The 22,550-nt window shown below is 43.8% G+C and overlaps 2 protein-coding genes across 4 annotated transcripts in view; one reads left to right on the top strand and one right to left on the bottom strand.

Annotated features, from left to right (window-relative positions):
• Positions 1–15,182, top strand: part of foxk1 (forkhead box K1) — a 34,037-nt gene extending 18,855 nt beyond the window's left edge. For 2 of the 3 annotated variants that reach the window (XM_080721103.1, XM_080721101.1), the window contains 7 exons: positions 1,844–2,042; positions 2,930–3,076; positions 3,666–3,859; positions 4,862–5,034; positions 6,638–6,931; positions 9,003–9,188; positions 10,524–15,182. In XM_080721103.1, the coding sequence (XP_080577229.1) occupies positions 1,844–2,042; positions 2,930–3,076; positions 3,666–3,859; positions 4,862–5,034; positions 6,638–6,931; positions 9,003–9,188; positions 10,524–10,750 (1,420 nt within the window). In that variant the 3' untranslated portion in view covers positions 10,751–15,182. The remainder of the gene's footprint in view (positions 1–1,843; positions 2,043–2,929; positions 3,077–3,665; positions 3,860–4,861; positions 5,035–6,637; positions 6,932–9,002; positions 9,189–10,523) is intronic. The other variant, XM_080721102.1, reaches the window with a different exon arrangement.
• Positions 15,183–21,029: 5,847 nt separating this feature from the next.
• The window catches only part of radil (Ras association and DIL domains), a gene marked incomplete at both ends in the record, with an annotated part of 58,349 nt that continues 56,828 nt past the window's right edge, over positions 21,030–22,550 (bottom strand). The window contains one exon of the mRNA XM_080722472.1: positions 21,030–21,129. Coding sequence (XP_080578598.1) covers positions 21,030–21,129 — 100 coding nt within the window. The remainder of the gene's footprint in view (positions 21,130–22,550) is intronic.

Here is a 22,550-nt window from a genome sequence, read left to right as displayed (position 1 = left end):
CCAATCAACAAGCTCAAACCGTGTCTGCTCGCACCGCGTTGTGATCTTGTACATCTGCTATTTCGGTAGACTGAGAACTGAGAAGAAGTCGCGCTGGCAACGCACGGAGCGCGGAGCGATACATTATAACTCTATGGCAGTGATTTTGAGTGTCCCAAACGGATTATTATCGATGGAATCATTCATATTTTCAAGCACCACATACTTTGGGTGGAAGAGAACGGTTGTCGCGCTGCTTCAACAGCCCGCGTTGGAGTTGTTTCAACTCGTCTCAGACTAGCTCTGGTCCATAGCGTTAGTGGAGGAGAACTCCACTAACGCTATGGACCAGAGCTAGTCGCAGACGTGCAAAGTTATTGATTGCACTTGGGTCTTATGTGATGCACTATGGACAAGTGCCTGGCTCCGTCTGCATTGTCGAAGTGTTCCCTCCCGAGCATGATGTTACAACCGTGCTGCATATAGCCCATTGTATTTAGCTCTCCCCTTGTCTTTTCAAAAAGGTAACCAAACTTTTTAGTGTTTCACGCGTTCCACCGTTGTTCCGCGGCACGCATGCACTTCCAAAGCACACAACTATCGATGACGCATTGTACCCCCCGGCCGCTATTGCAGCCCATGACGTGACGCTTACACGTTCGGTGGGGGAACCCTTCTTGGTGTATCACCTAACACGCTGTGCCACTATGGTCAGAGAGCGGCCCGGTGCTACGCTAAAACTAAGGCACCCATTGAATTCTGTGACCATGCACACAAAATAGCGTCGGTGGATTCCAAACACACTGTCGTTAGTTCTATCGTCTGTTTTAAGACTTTCTACGCGGATTTCATTTGTGTTAACGTAGGGTACAGTAGCATGCCTTCACCCATGAACAATGGTGGCGTCTGTGGACTTTTTAAAATATTTTTTTTTTTCGACGTGGTAAATTATTTTAACGTGGACTCCAATGGAGGCGATGCGTCCGTGGGACCCCAGGACAATGACGTGAATGCGTCTCTAGGCAACGTGAATGCGTCAGAGACGCGGGACGCGCACGTAATGACGTCACTGGCTTATAAATCTAGCATAACTAAATGTATTTGTTAAACAATAATTGTTTCCATCAAATCTTTTAAGATAATTTAAGCTTTATCTTTAATATTCCATCACCTGGATGTTGAGCGAATTGAATTTCAATGGAGATTCAGTAGGACCTTATGTTGTGCCAAGAGAATGAACCCTCCAGCAAAAGAAAAATCCACCCCATGCTACGATAAACTAGCCTGATCTCAGACTCGGTTCACGCAGTAGTCTGAAACTGCCCTATTCTGAGCGATTTACAGGGATGGACTTTTTTTGTGAGCGTGCACGCGCGCGAGTGATCGCGGCGCACCGTGATCGAGGCGCACAGTGATCGAGACACACGGTGGACGCGACGCACGGTCGCGGAGTGTGTGTGTGATTGTGTGTGTGTCTGTCTGTGCCAGTGACTGCTTCCACACAGAACTGCGACCAGAAACATGTAATCAACATTAACAGCTTGGTGAAATCAGCGCGCGTGTGTGTGCCATCCTCAGCCTGCCTGTGTGTGTGAACTTCGTTTGAATCGTTTCGACTGCTCATTGGAGCAGCTGAAAATAAATGCCGATTCATGTACTGACCAGAGAAAGAGTCCACTCTGAGAGTGGGCGGGGTCTATGGTCTGGAAGCAGGCTAACGATAAACCTTTTTTTAAAGCAATGTAACATAGCTAAATCTTTCAAATATCATGACTCATTATGTCGCACCACAACTTGCCTTAACATCAGAAAACAATCATTTATTCGTTAATTTAATATTGAACATGCTCTCTCCTCTGCACAGTGTTCCTAACTCCTGCCCTGCCAGTCCACGAGGGGCGGGGTCTTCAGGATACCGCTACGGGCGCAACGTGACCTCTGACCTCCAGTTAGCAGCCGAGTACGCCTCCAAGGCCGTGTCCGAGCAACGGCGAGCTGTCGCCGAGCAACGGGGGGGAGGAGCTGACATGCGAGGGGACCTGACCGGCGGGGACAGTCCCAAGGTAAATATCCTCTTAACACTTATGTTGCAATGATTTTTTCTCTTCAATGTCTCGCGTTGCCATGGTTACCATAGACTTCCATGTAATTGTGCAAGTGTGTAAAAAGTGCACGCCCATGCCTAGATGATGCACCACGTGTGTAGATGCTGTTCACAGCTTTCAAACAAATTCTGGCTGCCATGTTTGAAAGAATGGGTTGGTATGGGGGTTAAACATGCAATTTCGCGATCGCTTTCAAAAACGGCCCAAACTCGGGAAACTCGGGGTTGGCACAGCACTGGTACCAATACAAACTCGGGAAACTCGGGGTTGGCACCATATGTGTTAACATTAGCAAAGCGTCGCAAAAAAGCAAATTATCGCCTTACACGGTTTCCCATACACACCAAAGTATTTACATTTACTTGAGTACTCTACTTGTAGGTATTTGTACTTGAGTCCGATTTCCAGTACTTTCCTTCTACTCCACAACATTCGGATCTTCGGATCCACTACTTTGGATTCCATAGAAGCCAGCATGTCTTCTGTGGAAGCTTCTCGCACGCCAGAAATAGCCTATCTACAAGCGACACACCGTGTTGTGATCTTGTAGATTGTCTATTTTCGGTCCGTCTATTTTCTGAGTTTTTGATGAGTGTTTGAATTGGTCAAAGTAGCAATAGCGTGATAGCAATAGTATGTTCAGAAGCGTCTTCCATAAAACCCTAATGGTCTCTTATATATCATAAAAGCAAAGGTTCAATTTGTGGTTTCCTCAACTGTTTGGCCGTATGTAGAACAGCAAGGAAATGGCACGGTCATGCATACAAACACATGCATACTGTAGCCCACCATGTTCACATGTTAACATGGTTTTGTCATTGTGTGGGACTTTTCTTGTCTTCCAGGATGAGTCCAAACCACCCTACTCATACGCGCAGCTGATAGTACAGGCCATCTCCTCGGCCCCAGACAGGCAGCTGACACTAAGTGGCATCTACTCTCATATCACCAAACACTACCCTTACTATCGCACTGCCGACAAGGGCTGGCAGGTATGTACTTGTTTTTTTTTTTAAATAGCAATGTTTGTAAGGTTAAACAGATTTTTATGTTGACACACTTTTGCTGGGGAACCACATGGCTATTAAAAAATTGCAAGTCCACCTTGTGCCGCAGTGTGAGCTTGTACATCTGCTATTTTGAAAATATTTGGGGAAAAAAACCTGTATATTGTCACTGTCGAGCAGAAACCTCGTATCTCCAAGTTTCAAATGTGTACGTTCTTTCGCAAAGTAAAGCCCTGCTTCATCATACAAGGCCGTTGCACAAAAGTAGTGAAAACAGCAGATCTATAAGCACACAACGCCTCGCACCGCAAGGCGTTGTGTGCTTGTAGATCAGCTGTTTTCACTAGTTTACATTTTTAAAATGATACATACAAGGTTTTCACCCGACAACGACGATATGTATAACACATATGTTCTTCTGGGGGTCCCTGGCACAACAGCCTTTTCAGATGGGGTTTCTGCGGCCAAATATATATCAAATTTGAGTGTCCTTGGCACTAAAGCATCTGTGAACTACTGCGTCAGTGTTCACACTATCGTTCAGTACCAACCCCCTCCTCCTCTGTCCGTGCAGAACTCGATCAGACACAACCTGTCTCTGAACCGCTACTTCCTGAAAGTGGCGCGCTCTCAGGACGAGCCGGGCAAGGGCAGCTTCTGGCGCGTGGACTCGGCCTCCGAGAGCAAGCTGGTGGAGCAGGCCTTCAGGAAGAGGAGACAGAGAGGCGTGGCCTGCTTCAGGACGCCCTTTGGACCCCTCTCTTCCAGGTAGGACCTTAAATCAAACAACCGGAACGCACGTGTGCACACACGCACGCACGCAGTCTGGCCTTGTTTTGTCTCGGTTTAACCCTCTCCCTCTCTGCTTCTCCTCCCGGCTGACGTGTGATTGGATAGAACAAAGTAAGTGGGGATATGTCGACTATTTCTATTAGTGCTGCACGATATCCTATGACATTATTGACTCGCGATAAGTAAACAAATACATTTTTTATGTCTTCAGGTTTGCTGCAAATATAGAACTCAGGCAATGAATAGCATACTGTATTGACAATGAATTTATACCACACTAACTAGCAATACAGTTTGTCACTGCTCCACCTAAATCTTTTTCTTCTAATCTAAACAAAAATAATCCTATTATACCTGGATTGTCGAAATGAATACAAACCTGAAATCATGTTATGTTATTCATTTTGCAAGATTATGTAAAGGTCTTGCAATATGTATATTGTGCATGTTGATTTCGCGATGACGATACATCTTTGATATATTGTGCAGCCCTAATTTCTATTCAACAGGACGACCTGGCAATGGACCATCTATTACGTGTTTCTAAGCAGTCTGTGTGGGAGTGTGTCTTTGTAGAGGCGTTTTCCGTGTTATGTTATGTCATGGTACTTCTGCGTAGGGCAGTCACGATTATGACATGTTACTTGTCGATTGATTGTCACATAGATAATTGTGATTGACTATTTAATTGTGTTTTTGTCGTTGGAACAAACTGTATGAATAAAAATTACCATACATTTCTGTTTGGCTTTTAGGCTTTGAAGTATTCACGGGCAGACATGAAAAAATAACTTCAATATACTTTATACTTGGGGGGAAAAAATGTAAACCATTATGACGAATATATAAAGATACGATTGTTACTTTTTGTGTGATCAGGATAGTTTATGTCACTCCTTAGTTTATGTCACTCCTCTTGTACCATTAAATCTCTTTTCTCTCTTCTCTCCGTCTCTCTCTTACCGCTCCACCACACAGGAGTGCCCCGGCGTCCCCTACCCACCAGGGCCTTCTGTCTCCCCCCTCCAGTGGCCTGCAGACCCCAGAGTGTTTGAGTCGAGAGGGCTCACCGGTCCCCCACGACCACCACGAGCTGCTGGCTCACAAGCTGGCGTCCGTACCGGAGTACCGCTACTCCCAGAGTGCCCCAGGTGAGCATCGGTGCATGCAAGCCCCCAGAACCTTGGGTGAGCGCTGAAGCGCCATGGACATGTTTTGAGGTACTGCAGTTGGGGCTAGAAACATGAACGCGCATCTAGGCTTCTTTGTATTGGCGCGCGTTCATACCGGAAGTGCTCGTTCATGAATTGGAGCCCCAACGCGTCCATGAACACAAACTATGATGCAAAACACGTCACATAGGCCCCACTACATCATGGTTTTACTACCCGGAAGAAGGGGTGAAAACGCCTCATGCGCTGGGTGAGCAACTCAATGCAAGTGGACGGGCGGGGATATCTGGTGTCCTCTTTATTCTTCTTATAACTCTATGGGTGCATGTGCACAGTTGCGCAGTAATTGGGAGAGCATGACATTTTTGTACACTAGAAACGACTATGCGAGTCCACATATCCCATATTCCAACTCGTTTTCTTCCGTAAACGAATGCCCTACTTGATCATACTGCAGCGCCACACAAAAGCTTCAAAAGTAGTAGGATTCATAAGCTCGAAGCGTGTCGCTTGTTGAGCACGTAGGTGTGCTACTTTTTTTTCTGCTACTATTTTTCTTTTACTTCTCCCAACGATATATCATTTGTTATCTAACTCGGTAAATCAACCCACAATCTAGATTGGGAGATCTGTTTTCCAGTACTGGACTGGCAGCAGAGTGGCATAATTCACCTATGAAGATCAAACTATAATATGACCAAATATGAAAGACAATGCAAACCCATAATCCAGACTAAAAGCATCCACAGTTGCAGTGGGGACTGAGCATTGGTTCGAGGGTCCGTTGGTTCGACCAGGTTCACATAAACCACCGTCGGCACGTTAGCATTTCACCAGGTTAGCATTCTCCAGCGTTATTTAACTGATGTTAGGGTTAAGGTTTGGTTTAGGTGGTAGGAACACCGGCCTGTTGGCTTACTGGCGCGGACCCAGTTGCAGCTGCCAAATGCAGGAAGCACAGTTGGCCAGAAAACATAAGACATAAGTGTAATTGCATAAGTTAATGGCTTATAATATCACTGCCAATAATAAATGATAGACGTGCACACCCAGAAGTCCAATAAATGGCTTCCGTTTTAGAGGACTTAATTTAATGTACATTTGGAGCAGCACGGCTTCTTCCTCAGACTTCTTATAATATCACTGACTCATCACCAGAGTAGCTCTGACTTTGATTCTGTGTATTACATTAAAGCAGAAATAAGCAGTTTTCTGCTGACATAAGCAGGAATCATGCAATTGCTTATTCTTATTTTTTATTTTTATTTTATTATATTCAGGCGGCTAACAATGCTCCTTAAAAATATCTAGTCTCTGTGGCGCTTCTAGGAGCCGCAGTCTACCTCCAAAACTATTATTTTATCTGTAAGAAGCTCTGTCATTAGCAGCTCTGCGCCCGCTCGCCTCGCCGCCTCAAAACTTCTCCGTGCGGCCGAAATAGCCGCCCGCCTCCCTTTGAAAATGAATTACTAGGAGGCTGGACCGTGTACCGTCTGGAACCCCCTTTAGGGTTAAATTGGTCAAACTGATTTTGCTATACAGTATTATAATTTTCTTTTAAATGTTTGTCTTCTTCCACCAGGCTCTCCAGTCCGAGGCTCTCCAGTTAGTGCCCATCCTGTCATCATGGCCGCACCCTCTCACCACGCCACGCAGCTGACTTCGGGCCTGGGGAAAGCCCTGGCCTTCGTCCCCAGTGGTGGCGGCCAAGCCCTCCACCTGCTCCAGGGCCCCCCTCCGCAAACAGTCACCATGGTGAGGGTGGTCACCAGCGCCCCACCTCCCATCAACCCCGCCAACGGGTACACTGTCTCCTCTGCCTGCAATGCCAGCGCAGGCCAGCAGGGAGGAGTAGAGAGCAGCAGTGAGCTCAGAGGTATGTGTGCTATTATGTATATAGTATATCGTCGTTGTCGGGTGGAAACCTCGTATCTCCAAGTTTCAAATGTGTACGTTCTTTCGCAAAGTAAAGCCCTGCTTCATCATACAAGGCCGTCTCACAAAAGTAGTGCGAGGCGTTGTGTGCTTGTACATCTGCTGTTTTCACTAGTTTAAATAATTTTTTAAATTATAGATCCAAAACAAACGGTATTGGACATACAAGGTTTTCACCCGACAACGACGATATAGTATACTAGTTACTGGCAGTGGTTCAAAACCTTTCTCTGGATCAGGTCCTACTTGAACATATAAGTGTTGGTGGCCCGGGGCCCACCGGTGAGATGGTCTTAAGTGGTGAGATGGGTGGACTGTGTGCTTTTTCACAGCACGTTTATTTTATTTATTGGTGTGGTTGCCCAACAGGGCAACACATATATAGTCCTGGGGAAACTTTATTTATTACTACGGTAACCTTTCCGCTGCCATTGGAAATTTACAGACAGATAGACTTCTGTCAGATAGGGAATCAATGGTAGTGGGAATCAGTAGGGAATCAATGGGAGTGGGAATCAGTAGGGAATCAATGGGAGTGGGAATCAATAGGGAATCAATGGGAGTGGGAATCAATAGGGAATAAATGGGAGTGGGAATCAATAGGGTCGAGCTTCACATGACAGTTAGCTTACTACAGAATACAGTCACGTCAGCAACCGTCAGCAACCACACTGGTAATTTCCAATTGCATTTTTTCTAGTTTGTTATTGCGACCGTAGGTCGCACTTACTACAGAAAGCTCCACCAGGTGTCCGTGCGTCAGTCCGTCACACGTCACACGTCACATTTTTGCCCTGCTCATATCTCCGCAACCGTTGCCCCGATCCATGCCAGATTTTGCACACACACTCCTTACCTGCCAAACTAAAACCTCCAAGGACCCCCGGGTCCCCAGATGTAAAAAAATTCCAAATGTGCAAAAATGACCAAATGACCACCCCAACGGGGCTGCTCACGGGGAATTCCCGTGGACCACCGACTCCTTGTGCTCCAGAACGGATGCAAAAGTGGTGGCGCCCCCAGTGGAGGACCCCCTGCCACTGCAGCGCACATAAAATGCCGTAACTTGGGCAAGGAGCGACCGGGAGAGCCGGGGCCGGTACCTATTCGTCCGCCTCGGCGGCGCGGAGACCCCACCCCTCATTTCTCACATGGCCCTCTTCTAGCGCCACCTTCAGGCCGATTTTTGAAAGCACATTTTTGGACACTGCTCCTCCAATTTTTGCCCTAAAATCACGCAAATCGCTACACAGTATGTCTACACTCATGTCATCAACATGGATCCGTCCACATTATTTGGGGACACTGCTCCCTACTCTTTGTGTATACATGTGACCTACGGTCGCTTATCTCCCGATTAGGGAGTCTTACTGGTTTTATTATCATTACAATCTTTGTTTTTGGCCAATTATTTGGGGGCCCACTTGCCAATATCCCCAACCTGTGCTCCCAGCCCACAAGTTACTATAGTTATGTTTGACTGTGTCTAAAGGGTCATTCCCACAGGGCAAGATAAAGATAACAAATATCTTTCTCAATTGAAGTGGATGGGAGTGGATGGTAGGGTCCAGTGTGTCACGATTGCTGCATTCTTTTGCAGTAACTGTGAGCACTTCAGTAAAAATAATTTGATCTACAAGCTCGAAACACGCCACATATCTGTATAAATATTTGAAAAATATAAATCTTATATAAAGCTTTTTTTTTTACTTTCTCTTCTGGGGTCCCTGGCACAAAACATTTTCAGATTTGGTCCGTGGCCATTTGGGGGGGTCACAGCCTGAAAAGGCTGAGAAGGGTTACTTCAGGGGCTCATCCAAATCTTTGTGTGATAAGAAACCCTTTTTCTTAAATAAACAGGTGTTTCGTGCGAAACACATGTTTTTTCAGGCAATTGACCGGCAGAGAATGAGTTAACCACTTGAACCCTAGCATCCATATTCTGAGAACATAGCCAAAAATACAGATTTTTGTGCTATCAAATGATTAAACTCTATGGAATCTATGAAAAGGTTGTTTCTCCCTTGCAGAGGTGCATCAGAACAGAGAGAGGGTGATCCAGATGGTGGAGGGAGCGGTGCAGGGTGCGGGCCTGGCCCTGGGCCTACACCAGCTCCCTGTCCGTACCGTCACCCAGAACGGCAAACACACTGCCACCGTCGCCTCCTCCGCGCCCACCAGCCTGGCCAACGCCTACAGTGAGTAGTGACCGCTGGCACTTTGACAATAGGGGCTACCACGCAGTGTTCATTTCGTCGACTAAAACTATGACAAAAAATGTTTGTCGACTGTCGTTTTTTTCACTGACGAAAACGAAATAAAACGAAATAAAAACTAAGCTGTGATGACAAAAACTAAGACTAAATATATTGACAATTTCCCTATATTATAATTTTCACTCCCAGCACCTTATATTTATAGCATATCGTCGTTGTCGGGTGGAAACCTTGTATGTCCAAAACCGTTTGTTTTGTATTTATCATCAATAAAATGTACTAAACGGCTGTTTTCACTAGTTTTGTGCGACAGTCTTGTATGATTAAGCAGAGGTTTGCTTTACTAAAAGACGTACACATTTGAAACTTAGAGATACGAGGTTTCTGCCCGACAGTGATGATATTTTAGTGATTATGTTGCGAGGAAAACGTTGAGATAATAGCCATTTTGGTTAGAACTGACTGAAAATAACTTTGTACTCCAAATTTAAAATGATACTAAATATTTTTCAAGTGTCCAAATTAATCCCAAATATTATCAAATTATCTCGCGGCACCCCTGGACTGCCATCGCGGCACCCCAGGGTGCCCCATCACCCACTTTGAAAACCCCTGGCTTACATAACCATTCCATCTACTTACTGGTGCCAGCAGAGTGCGCACGCACTGCGTTCGGCTGCGTAGGTAACAGGTATGTCGGGACCAGCATTTCTGGCACTGTCATCATTAACAGCCAATGAGGGACCAGCATTCCTGGTGGTGCCAGTGATGATGCCAGTGGTGAACTTGTACCAAGGAGTAGGGCTGTTAGAATTATTACATAATTGTCTAATCGCATTTTTTTAGGTAATCGCAATTATTTTGCATAATCGTCATAATAGTTTCCATGTTGAGAAATGTTCCTATAGTTTCAAACACTTTCTAAAAGTACTGGAAATAGCAGATCTACAAGCTCATGTGAGCTTGTAGATCGGCTATTTCCACTATAAATGTTATTTTTTAAGTATAAAGTTGTCAAATATGTCAGTAATTTCTTTGTATATATGTGTCACATCTGCCATGTGCAACTTCAAACTAAGCCTACAAGCTAAACAGAAATGTAATTGTCAATGATAAAAACACAATTAAATCGTTAATCGCAATTATTTGAGAGAAAATTAATCGTCATGTAAAATGTCATAATCGTGACAGCCCTACCAAGTTAGCAAGCAAGTTGTCACCTCAACAGAGTGCAGTTCTATTCATTCGTGAAGTTTTTTGTAGAAACAAGTTACCGTCCATCAACTTACGAGCTCTCTCTCCGTGTCTTCCCTCCAGCCCTGAGCAGTCCTCTGCAGATCCTGGCCGCGCAGGCCTCCAGCTCCCCTCCAGTGTTGCTGAGCAGGCCTCCCGCCACCGGCGGAGCCGACGAGCCGGGCGGCGAGCCTCAACCAAAGAGGCCCAAAATGGAGGACGAGGCGATGGGCCGCCCAGACTCCGCCCCGCCTGCCCAGCAGCCCGTCATCGTCGCCATGATGTCGCAAACCCACGACCCCAGGAAGTGAAAAAGCCAGGAGGAGGTTGCCTCGGAAAACGCCTCGCCCTTTTTTTTCTCCTCCTACACATTTTATAGGGACTGCAGATACAACGCGGCCAAAAAACGTAACTCCAGGCAGCCTTTTAATGGTGATTTATACTTTGTTGTGGTGCGCCAGTGTCGCTTGCCGAAGATAGCCGGTCCACAAGCTGACACGTCGGCACTGGAACCGACTCGTTTGTGAGCTTGTAGATCTGCTTTTTCCGGTGCGTGACATGTCGTCCGCACAAAAAACTAGTATAGATCAGCCATTTTCAAAGCCTGTTTCCAACAGAAGGGAATTGCAGTTAGAAAACATCTGAGATTCATGTTGAAAATGAATTGAAATCTCTGCGAACTGATTATTATAATTTTTTAAAGCAAATCTGACAGGATTTTGCCACTGTCTTTTTTTTTTATGATGTTCTGTCATCCACAGACAATACAGACCGGTAAAGGACGTTTCTAAGCTTAATGGAGCATTTTTAAACAACACTCTCTTTGTCCGTTGACGTTGCACTTAATCTCTGTGTGTGGTGGAAGACGTTAACTTGGACTGAGACATAGAACTTTGCCCTGCTCCCGACTAGTTTAAATGGATTTTTTGAAACCCAGTTCTGTCAGTTTAAAGTCACTGATAGACCAAAGAGATCACCTGTCCAGACCAGTACCCCCTCCCACTTTGACTCATTGCTGATTGCCTTGAGAGGGGAAAGGGTGGGGGTGGGGGTAAGACACATGTACTGAGTTCTTTTGCATGGTCCTGGAGATGAGCATGTTTTTAATGTGGGGAAGGAACAGTGTTCAATTGGGGGGGAGGGGAGAAGTAATCCCGCAGGCGTTCTCTCCTTAAAGGTAGCTCTCCCCAGCGCACCGGTCAGCGGTAGTGTTGGAAAGCGTCTGTTGGCCGAAAAATCTGCTGTTGAATGGGCGGCGGGTACGCTGTCGCGTTGCACGTTGTAGGGAATACTGTTGAATACTAGCGTAAAGCACCGGGCTCGTTGTTGACATCAAGCCATAGGCTATTATTCCGCACCATAGTGAGGTGTCGGCTCTCGGGTGCAATCAGCAGCATTTTTTCCACGCCTTCCGACCGACCGACTGATCTCTAGGGGTGGATATTGGCAAGAATCTTGCGATGCAATACGTATCACAATACTTGGGTCATGATGCAATAGTATCACGATATATATTGCGAATCTTTGCGATACGATACTATTGCGATACTATTGCGATATATCAGCTTTAAAAGCTGAAGACGCTGCTCTAATGTTGTTCTTTTCGTCGTTCGCAGCCATTTTCTCGAGAGACCTCACTCACTGAACTGTGGGAAGGGGAAGTAGCTACATCTACAGGCAGCGTGTCAGGACCGGACTTCTACCATTGGTTCCTATGCATGGGAAAATATTTTATTTTCCTCAAAGTATCGTGATACTACTGCCTGAAGTATTGATACAGTATTGGCAAATAAACTATCGCGATGTATTGCCATATCGATTATATTGCCCACCCCTACTGATCTCCCGACTTCATTCGACTGCCAGTCTGTAGTAGTCTTGGTTTGGTGGAGAGCTACAGGCTGAATACAACCAGAAGAGTGGAGAAAGTTTGTCGTTAAGAACTGCCAGGCCTGAAAGCCAGGACACCCAAATCTCAGGATAGAAAAATCTCTTGTCAAAAGATGCAAAATAAAGAAAAGTTGCCTTCTCGCCTCACACAAGGGAGAGGAGAGTGACAAGTGTTGAAATAACCCTGAAATCCACCAGGGGAAAGTCCAGAACCAGCAGTTTTCCACTCAGCTCTCAGCCGAGCTCGGCTCTGGGTTGTTTTTAAACAGTATAATAATGAAACTCCTCAGAGTCCAGATATCACTGGCGAGGAGAGGAGCGGGGTAGAAAGTGTGGCGAACGGAGAAGTGTGGAAATGGAGCTAACCTAATGTAGACAAACTGATTGTCCTTTTTTGTTTCGTTTTGTTTTTTGTTTCCGTAGTAGTAAATGGAAAGACAGCAGTGCGTGTACAGTTTATTTTTTGTTTGTTTTTAGCTCAGAGAAAAAAAGAAGAAAAAAAAAATTATTACAATGATCCTTAAAAGCCTTAAATGTTTCTTACCTTTTTTTCCCCCCGATGTTTATTTTATTTTAACCCTTTAGAGAGCGTTACCTTTTTAGAATGCTAACATTGCGTTTCTTTATAAGCGCACACAACCTGCTTTTACACTACAAAGACGGGCGGCGGTAATGTTGTGTTAGAAAGACCTCCGTCAGATGTATTATCCGGGGAAGGGGTGGGACCAACTACACACAACCACATCAATCTTTTTATCTTTTCTTGTCTTCTTTTTGTCTTCTCTCTACATCCTTTTACCTATTCGTTCTTTCTTTCACGTTTTCGTCCTTTTGCAGCCGCCATCATTTCCTTCACAGATGTTACCAATGATACCAATGAAGGCTCTGTTCCATTTCGTGTAGCACAGCAGTTCTCAAACCTTTTTTTAATTTCAAGGACTCCCATAACTCAGAGTGAACCAACAGGACCCGTTACGGGTCCATTTGGCTCCATTTGTATACTCAGTTACACACCTTTTTTTAAGTGGACATTTAAGAACCCCCCCATCAAGTAACGGGGTACGGCTTCAGTCGCGAGCAGAGCTCAAATGCCTTAATAATTCATGGGACTGTAGATAAAGCGCTAGAGGTGCTTCCCATTGGAGACCAAGAACCATTAATAATGGGAGCCATCCAACTCCTAGTCCTCCTCCTCCCACCAGCTGAGATGAAGAACATCACCAGTCTCTCGCCAGTTCCTTATAGCAGCCACAAGCCCCCCCCCCGTCCTCCTCCTCCTCCATCCCAGGAAGAACCAAAACAGTCCATGAGCAACAAACCCTTAGGCCGAGCCCATAATAAGCCAAATGTCCAGACTCGGGGCCCAATCCTAATCCTGTTGTAAAGAAAGATGCAGTCTTGGAGACTGCTTTTTCTCTGTCCCGGGACCAACATGCACAATATCAGCACCCTGACTCTGTTTGACCAGAATGGAACCGAGCCTTCAATTGGTATCATTGGTGAAGGAAGTCATATTTTACTGAATTTCCCCCGTGGGATAATAAAGGTATCTATCTATCATTTCTCTCCAAAATGGCTGCTGTGCATATAGAGCCGGTCTCCCCGTTAGCCGGATTCATGCTTAGTTGTGAGCAAGCATGCTCCCGGAAAGGAGCCATGTCTACAAGCTATTTTATTTTTGGCGAGCGACAGCAGCAGCACGCAGCCAAGTATAAAAATCAAGCCTTATTGGTTTCTCTGCCTCCCTTACCCTCCCCTTGGTCTTCAGTCTGTGGGCTGTGTGGTACAGCTAAGGTACAGACCACGCGCCTCAAAGTATTCGTTAGGGATGCACCAATTGTGAAATTTCTGGGCGCCGATATCAATGTTTTCTTTTTTTAATTTATTTTATTCTTTTGTTATTTATTCCCCCCTTTGTCCCAGGAAAACTAAGAAAAGCTTCGTAGACGTAACTTTTTAAAAGTCTTTCAGTGTTGTGAACGAGCACAAATCAATCATACAAATTCATTAAAAAAAATAACCTTTTAATATAACCATTCTTTTTGTGTGAAAATGTCTGTTTCAAAGGGCTTTTTTTTCTCTCTTTTTTGCCTGCTATGCAACTACCTTGAAACATTTGGCCAATGCCGTCTGCGAATGTCATCTTATTTGCAGATGTGCCGATGGCAGTCAACAAGGCAAATATCGGTCTGTTAACCGATATATGGGTGCATCCCTTTTGGGTTGCCAACCTTCCTTTGAAATAAGGAATTGTCCCTTTTTATTTGGAAACTAAAAGACGTGTCCCTTATTATTGAACTGATGAGGGACACACTTTGTTCCTTTATCTTTGGGAATCAATCAATCTTAAGAGTTCAAACAGCTCATATATAATGTACATAATATACTATGATGCAAGTTGTCAACCACTTGAACCCTCTCGACTTGGGACCCATGTTTTTCTGTACTTGGGGACCTTTTTTATTTTTCTGTCTACACCAAATCTCTTTGCCAAAAATAGCCGATCTACAAGCTTTGTAGATGGGCTGTTTTTTTTAGGCTGCTGTCCCCCTCCCCCAGAATATGGATACTGGGGTTCAAGTGGTTAATAATATACAAAACACTGTACATATTACCTTGAGATTTTATCTTTTTTTCTGGGTGTTCCTTGGGGATGCCCAGTGTTTGAATTTCAGGTTGTTGGCAACCCTAATCCCTAGTAATTTCGTCTGTCGGGTCGAAACCCCATGTGTCCAAAACTGCTATTCAGGATTTAACCCATTTAGAACGGGTACACATTTTGTGTATCATTATTATCATTATTATTATTTATGCTTTAACTATTGAAAAATCTACTTATGCTTTAACTATTGAAAAATCTACTATTGAAAAGATCTACAAGCTCGCAGCGCGGCAACGAGTGCCGCGCTGCGAGCTTGTAGATCTGCTATTTTTGAAAAAATCATGAAAATTGAATTTTGACCCGATTCTATAAGTGTCTTTTGAATCCTTCTAAGGTTTTTTGAAAAACCTATTTTTCTGTGTCAGCAATCTGGCTAGCCATCGTCAAAGAAAAGGTCCTTTTCACTTAACTGGAGCTCAGTTAGTCTGTTCTTGAGAGACTACTATGTCAGTGGTTCTCAAACCTTTTCATGTGAAGGACCCCCAAACTAATATTTATTTGGCCACGGACCCGCATCTCAAAATATCTAGTTCCAGGGACCACCCAGAAGCAAAATTTTAGTTACAAACGTTCGCTTTGAAAATACATATATTCAAAGATTTGCTCACATTTTCACGACTTTAAAAAAAAATAGCAGATCTGCAAGCTCGCAGAGCGGCACTCGGTGCCGCGCTGTGAGCTTGTATATCTGCTATTTTTCACTGGTTAAAGCATTCAATAATTCTAGGCCTAAATGGGTTAAATTCAAAAGCTTTTACTACTTTTGATGCTTTTGTGTGACTCTGTAGTATCTCAAGTAAGGGCGTTGATTTAAACCAAGTTAAAACATGGAAATGCAAGGTTTCTACACCCCGACAGACGATTTGTCTGCACTTTCATCTGCCTTCTCGACGTCTCAACCTCTCACACTGCCTTCTTCAGCACGTCTGCAATGTCCTTCACCTCGTCTTCACTGTCAAGCAATCAATCACCAGTTACCGAATGTTTAATGACCGTTTGTTGCACATGAATTGTAAAAAAGATTAAACAAACAAACAAAAAAAATGCATAATGATTGTATGCTGCTCTTTCTATCTGCTAAAATGACAAAAGCTTTTGGAAGATTTTTTTGTTTTCCTATTTTGCAAAAAGAGAAGAAAAAAAAAATATTTTGCTATCTGCAAACAGCTGTCATCAAACCATAAAAAAAGAAGAAAAAACATTTTTTGGAAATAGAGAAAGTATAATATGTATTTTTAAATGTTCTTTTTTTTGTGATTTGTTAAAACAAAATGTGTAGCACAAATTAAAATTCCTCATTGACTGTCCGGTGTCATGCTGTTGTCTTTTATGTGACCTGCTACCAAGTAAGACTGATGTCTGACTCTAGAACATACATGTGCAACAGGCGGCCCGGGGGGCCGGGGGCCACATGCGGCCCCCACCTTCACTTAATGCGGCCTGCAGGTTAATGTCGGAATACTGATATAGTATTGATTTCAGCTGTTACAATTCCAATCATGCAAACATGACCGCTTTAATTACTTCTAATGACTAGTACTAGTCTTTTTTTATGTCCAATGTATTTAAGTTAACATAAGAACATATAAATGCATTTGAAATTAAAAAAAAAAAAAATCAATCCAATTCAACAATAGCTCAAAAATAATTCAGGATTCCAATTCAAAAATAGCAGATCTACAAGCTCAAAATGTGTCGCACCGCAACGTGTTTGAGCTTGTAGATCGGCTATTTTTGACTATGCATTGTGGCCCCCTGGAGTGAGTGTGACAATATAGTGGCCCTCTCCATCATCAAAGTTGCCCATCCCTGCTCTAGAATCATGGTTCCCAATCCCCAAATTAGTTTAGGGTCCCCGTCTCGCCAGATGATTATTTTAACGTGCATCATTGTTTTCTCACTCGGTGGTAAACAAACCAAATACAGTATGTTTATGCAGGGTATCTCGACATTTGTAAAGTGACAATTTAAAGGAGTAGTTCACCCCCAAAATCAAATGATTTTTCTTTTTCTATTGATTACTCACGCCATGTACAATAAATGTCCCCCCTTTGATTGGGGTGAATTTACTATAATCAAATTTGTCTTGGAATGCAACAAAAACAAATATTGTACTCAAGTCTCCATTGCGTGAGTAATCAATAGGGGAAAGTAATTTAGGGGGTGAAGGACTTTTAAGACCTTTTTTAATACCTCTAAAAAATGGTCAAACATTGGCACAAATTGTCAAATATTATCCAAGAACGAGGCGACGTTTTTGAAAATAGCCGATCTACAATATTCTTCTGTGGAACAGTCGAACAAAATGTCTCGAGCCTCAACTCCTACAATTCCGAGTGCTTGTCAGGGTGGGTTAGGTTTAGGTAACAGAGTATTTCTATTCTGTGATATTAATACTTGTACTTTAGTAAAACATTTGAGTACTTCTTCCATCCCTGCCGAGCCCTAGAAGATCACGCTGATGTAATTTTCCTGTTGCAACAACTTCAGAAAAAGGAGAAACTCCATTGTCCACCTTCCAAATCTTTATTCATTAGTGATGTCATTCTAAACGGTATAAATACTGAGAAACAGACATGCATGAGTGAGAGCCGCTGGTTGGTTGATTGTATACAAAGCATGATTCGCACAAAATAATAAAACAAAAATACATGTTCATTTGTCAAGGTGCAGCTTTGAGGGGACGGATGAGAGAGTACAACTAGATTAGCAATGTTTGCTGTTGTACAACAGTGTTTCTCAAACCTTAAAGAGGTGGTGCCATACTTTTGTACATTTTCTGTTTTGTATGGGTCTATGGAGTTAACATTACAATAATAGACCACCAGGTGTGGTTATAATGTGCAAATTTGCCTTCCCTGTGTATTTTTGGTTTCTTCCTGAAAGCCTCCGATCGAAAAACACATTTAACAATAATGAAATCATCCCCTCCCCCTTTACCATACACCCAACACTGTGGGTGTGGCTAACTTCAGTTGGGTCACCACCCACCTGACAACCAGGCATACTTAATGAACTGGTGGGTGTGGCCACATAAAAACATTTTTTTTACTCTTTCTGTACTTACCTGACTTTCGCCAGATGGTGGCAGCATTGCTTATGCATTGCTTTACCATCTGGGTTCACTTGCGGAGGAGGGGTTCCCTTCGGAATGTCCCTGGCCGGACCAATCAGCGGCAGCTAGAGTCTGATTGCAGACCACGTGGAAACCCAGGAGGCGGATTCTGGGTGCAACGTCATGCAGACAGGCCAATATGAGTCGTTGGAGTTGGCACGGCCATATCCAATCACCTGCTTTAGAATTTTAAAAAATGGCCCGCCCCTTACATCGGTTGTGCTGGACCGAGTCCAGATGGTAGAAGCAGAGCGTTATGCAGGCATACGCAATGCTGCAAACCATCTGGCGAAAGTCAGGTTATTTCTGTACACTTTCTTTTGGAAACATTCTTCCTCCTAGTATAATCATAATACCTGATCATGTTTTAGGGGGGGGGGAAATAATGGCACCCCATCTTTAACATTTCAAGGACCCCACAGGTCCATTTGGTTCCATTTGTAAACTCTTAAGAGTTAAAGACCCCTCAAGGACCCCTGAGAGTCCCTGGACACCACTTTTGAGAACCACTGCTATACAAAAAAAATAAAAAAGTTCCAGTAGTTCCACAGTTCCAGTTTCTTCTAAAATGTCCAAACAAAGTGATTAAGTATTTATGTACAAATTAATATTTACATATCTTACCCAGATACATATACATACAGCAGATACACACACATACAAAAAGTGTGGTCTGGTGGTATATGCTTTGGACTTGCGCACCAGACATAATGGAAATTTTGCCTGAACACTTTTTGACTCAACAACATGATTACTGTGCTAGGTTCTTCATGACCTACAACCATTGTTGCACAGTGTGCATGTATATAGCCATGGCGTACTCCAAGCCTTGGATCGTAGAACGGAGGTACAACAGTAAAGTTGAAACGGTTGAGGTTTAACACTTGGTCTGCAGTATCTTCTGTTGTGGCTTCCTTTAACCAGCCCCCCCTCGGCAACACTTCAGTATAAAAGTCATCATTCATTCATTCATTACAGAAATCTTAATAGTCCATTCAATATACAACAAAGAGTGGTTTGAGAGGAGCGGTCTACCACTGCTAAAAGGATTTATACAGTATATATAAAAAAAGATGGAAAACGCTCCATTCCATAAGCACTGTGTTGTTTCAAGGTTTCAGGCTGTGTTTTCACTTTAAACTCGAGTACCATCCAGCAGATGACAATGACACGGAGTGCTTTGATGTTCTCAGTCATGTATTGTAGATTAGGGGACTTCAACATTTTCCAGGCCAAGGACCTCCTAGCTAAGAGAGAGATGAAGCAGGGACACGGGACACCCACCCCCCTACATATTTTATAAAATTGTGTTATAATACAATACTACAATACTAGTAAACTTGACCTTTCACATTGTAGTCTGCTACAAAGAAGAGTCTACATATCATGGGCCCAGGAAACTGTTTAACCGGTCACACTGTTTTGTTTTGTTTATACCGACTCCTTGGCATAGGTCTGTGCTCCACTGAGCTCATGTTATAGTTTCCCATGCTGTTTCTGGAGTTAGCCTACTAAGGCAGTGGTTCTCAACCTGTGGGTGGGGACACCCAGGGGGGCTTTTTAATAAAAAAAGAACACAACTGCATCAAAAGTAGCCTTGCGTAGCCAGACTATATCACAAGGGCAATTTATTTTTGTACCGACGGATTTGTCTGATTCCAGGCTACATCAAAAGTAATCAGCAAACTGTACCATATAAACTGGTCAAAAATTGTCAAATAATATAAGAAATTGTGAAAATAGACACGTCTACAAGCTCACAAGTGCTTGTAGATCTGCTATTTCCCTCCTACATTCCATGTGCTTGTCAGGGTGGGGGGTCAAATATGATTATTCTGGGGGGTTCAACTATGATTTGGGGAGTCACAGCCTGAAAGGGTTGAGAACCACTGTCTGCACTAATTCCCGTCATTGATTCATTCTCAGTAACTGCTGCAACAAGCACGATGCAATGCATGATCGATGCTGGAGCCCAACACACTCAGGCCTGGCTGTGAGCACACGCTCTCCAACGGGGAAGAACTACAAGAAATAACCCTTGTATTCTGCTGTGCTTTGACTGGGCCATCCTCACACTTCAAACACACAGAACTGTGTAGTGCACTGCAAGCATGAAGCAGCAGCTGGGCTAGAAATGACAGATCAGGAGGAAGTCATCACGTTATTACCCAAGAAGAAGTCAATGAGGCAGATCTTTTGCTTGTTTAACCCATTTAGGCTTGAATTATTGAATGCTTTAACCAGTGAAAAATAGCAGATATACAAGCTCACAGCACGGCTGCGAACTTGTAGATCTGCATTTTTTTTTAAAAGTCGTGAAAATGTGTGCAAATCTTTGAATATTGTATTTTTAAAGCGAACATTTGTAACTCAAATTCTGCTTCTGGGTGGTCCCTGGAACCGAATATTTTGAGATGGGGGTCCGTGGCCAAATACATATACTTTTGGGGGTCCTTCACATGAAAAGGTTTGAGAACCACTGACATGGTAGTCTCTCAAGAACAGACTAACTGAGCTCCATTTAAGTGAAAAGGACATTTTCTTTGACGATGGCTGGCCAGATTGCTGACATAGAAACATAGGTTTCTTTTTTAAATCTCAGAAGGATTCAAAAGACACTTAAGGAATCGGGTCAAAATTCAAATTTTCACGATTTTTCTAAAATAGCAGATCTACAAGCTTGTGTATGTCTGCTATTTTTTAATAGTAAAAGCATAAAATAATAATACACAATAATGTGTACCCGTTCTGAATGGGTTTTAAGGTCATCTCCCGTCATGATTGCTTGGCTCTTTGTGCTGCTGCTGATTTACTGGATTTCACATTCACTATTTCAGGACTTGTGTGTGTGTACGTGTTTGTGTGTGTGCATGCGTGTGTGTGTGTGCGTGTGTTCTGTGGGCAGGAACTCTGGCAGGTGGGGTCAGCAGGAGGAGGCACTAATCTTCTCGGACACCTCCAGGTCAGACTTGGCCACCAGGAAGCGCAGGCGGCCCCCTCCCAGGCGGATCAGGTCCACAGCACTGCACAGGACACATAGAGAGGGGGGGTCCGGTTATATGGGGCTCAGTGGAGACAGAGTATGGATTAGAGCACTGGTTCCCAAATACTGGGGTCGGGACACATTTGTGGGTCGTGGACACATTTCTATGGGTCCCTACATTTTTTGGTTTCCTAAATTAAAACAAAACTATTATTATTATTACAGTAATTTAATGAAGTAATCAACGAAAAATCTAAAAGAAATCCTAAATTCTAATTTAATTCTCTTTTGGGTCTTGAGCTAAAAGGTTTGGGGACCACTGGATTAGAGCAACTAAACTAAAGTGCGGTCCAGGGACCCTCAGTGTGTACACTATGCACATCTGTACCCTCTTAGAGTTATGGGGGTCCTTGATAAGGTTTGAGAACCACTGGAACCCAACCGATAAATACGTTTGGCCAATACAGGCCTATCTGTGTTTTCTTTTTCTTTTTTTTTTTGTTCTTTACAACTTTCTTTGAGATTAACATTAGACAGAAGACTGGAGCGTGATCCATGACGTGGCGACACTGTCTGGCCAGGGACTGATCAGTCCAACCTATTGATTAGCTGAAAGGCAGCGAGCCATGGCGACAGGATGGGGGGGTCCCTGACAACACCATTTTGGTTGTCAATATCTTTATCACCCAACACTGTCATCACAAAACCTGGCTCACTGCCTCTATAATGACTAGATATATTCACAATCATCATTACTTCTATGATCATAATTATCACCATCATCATCTCTGTGCCGTGTCTGTCCACAGAAAGCAATTTGAGCTGCCAACGTCTTTTCCGGAAAGCACATTTCTCTGGTAAACCTTTTTGGATGGAGTGTTGCTCTTACAAGCACCAGCTGAGTACACTTAGTGCTGCTTTTCGTGCTTGTAGATCTGCTACTTTTGATGCTTTAGTACAGGGGTAGGCAACCTTAGGCACGGATGCCAACATTGGCGATCACTGGATTAGCCATTGGGCCGGTAGGGCTGTGGCCAGGGGCCCTTGGGAGGTGGGAGGGCCCTAAAGATTTATTGGCCAGGGGCCCTCAAGGAGGTTAATCCGTCCCTGCTTACATAGATCCGGCCATAAACTGAGAAAGACACAATGGTCAGAAATAGGACATTGTGAGGATAGAAGGTGCTGGTGGGACACCAAAAAAAAATACATAAAAATAGGAAAAATGGAAATTCATGGTGTAGAAATATGATACGTCTCCACAACTATTGACTAGGTTGTATTAGTTGCAGGGGCTTCACAAGGGGTAGGAAAGTGGGACTGAGTTACTAGGGCCCAAGGTGGTGGAGGGGCCTTAATTATTTTATTGCGACCGTAGGTCGCACTTACTACAGAAAGCTCCACCAGGTGTCCGTGCGTCAGTCCGTCACACGTCACACGTCACACTTTTGCCCTGCTCATATC

The sequence above is a fragment of the Nannobrachium achirus genome (assembly GCF_963921795.1).
Source record: "Nannobrachium achirus genome assembly, chromosome: 3".
In the NCBI taxonomy this organism is placed as follows: domain Eukaryota; kingdom Metazoa; phylum Chordata; class Actinopteri; order Myctophiformes; family Myctophidae; genus Nannobrachium; species Nannobrachium achirus.
The sequence above is the reverse complement of the archived record's forward strand: the minus strand, read 5'-3'. Positions and strand labels throughout refer to the sequence as shown.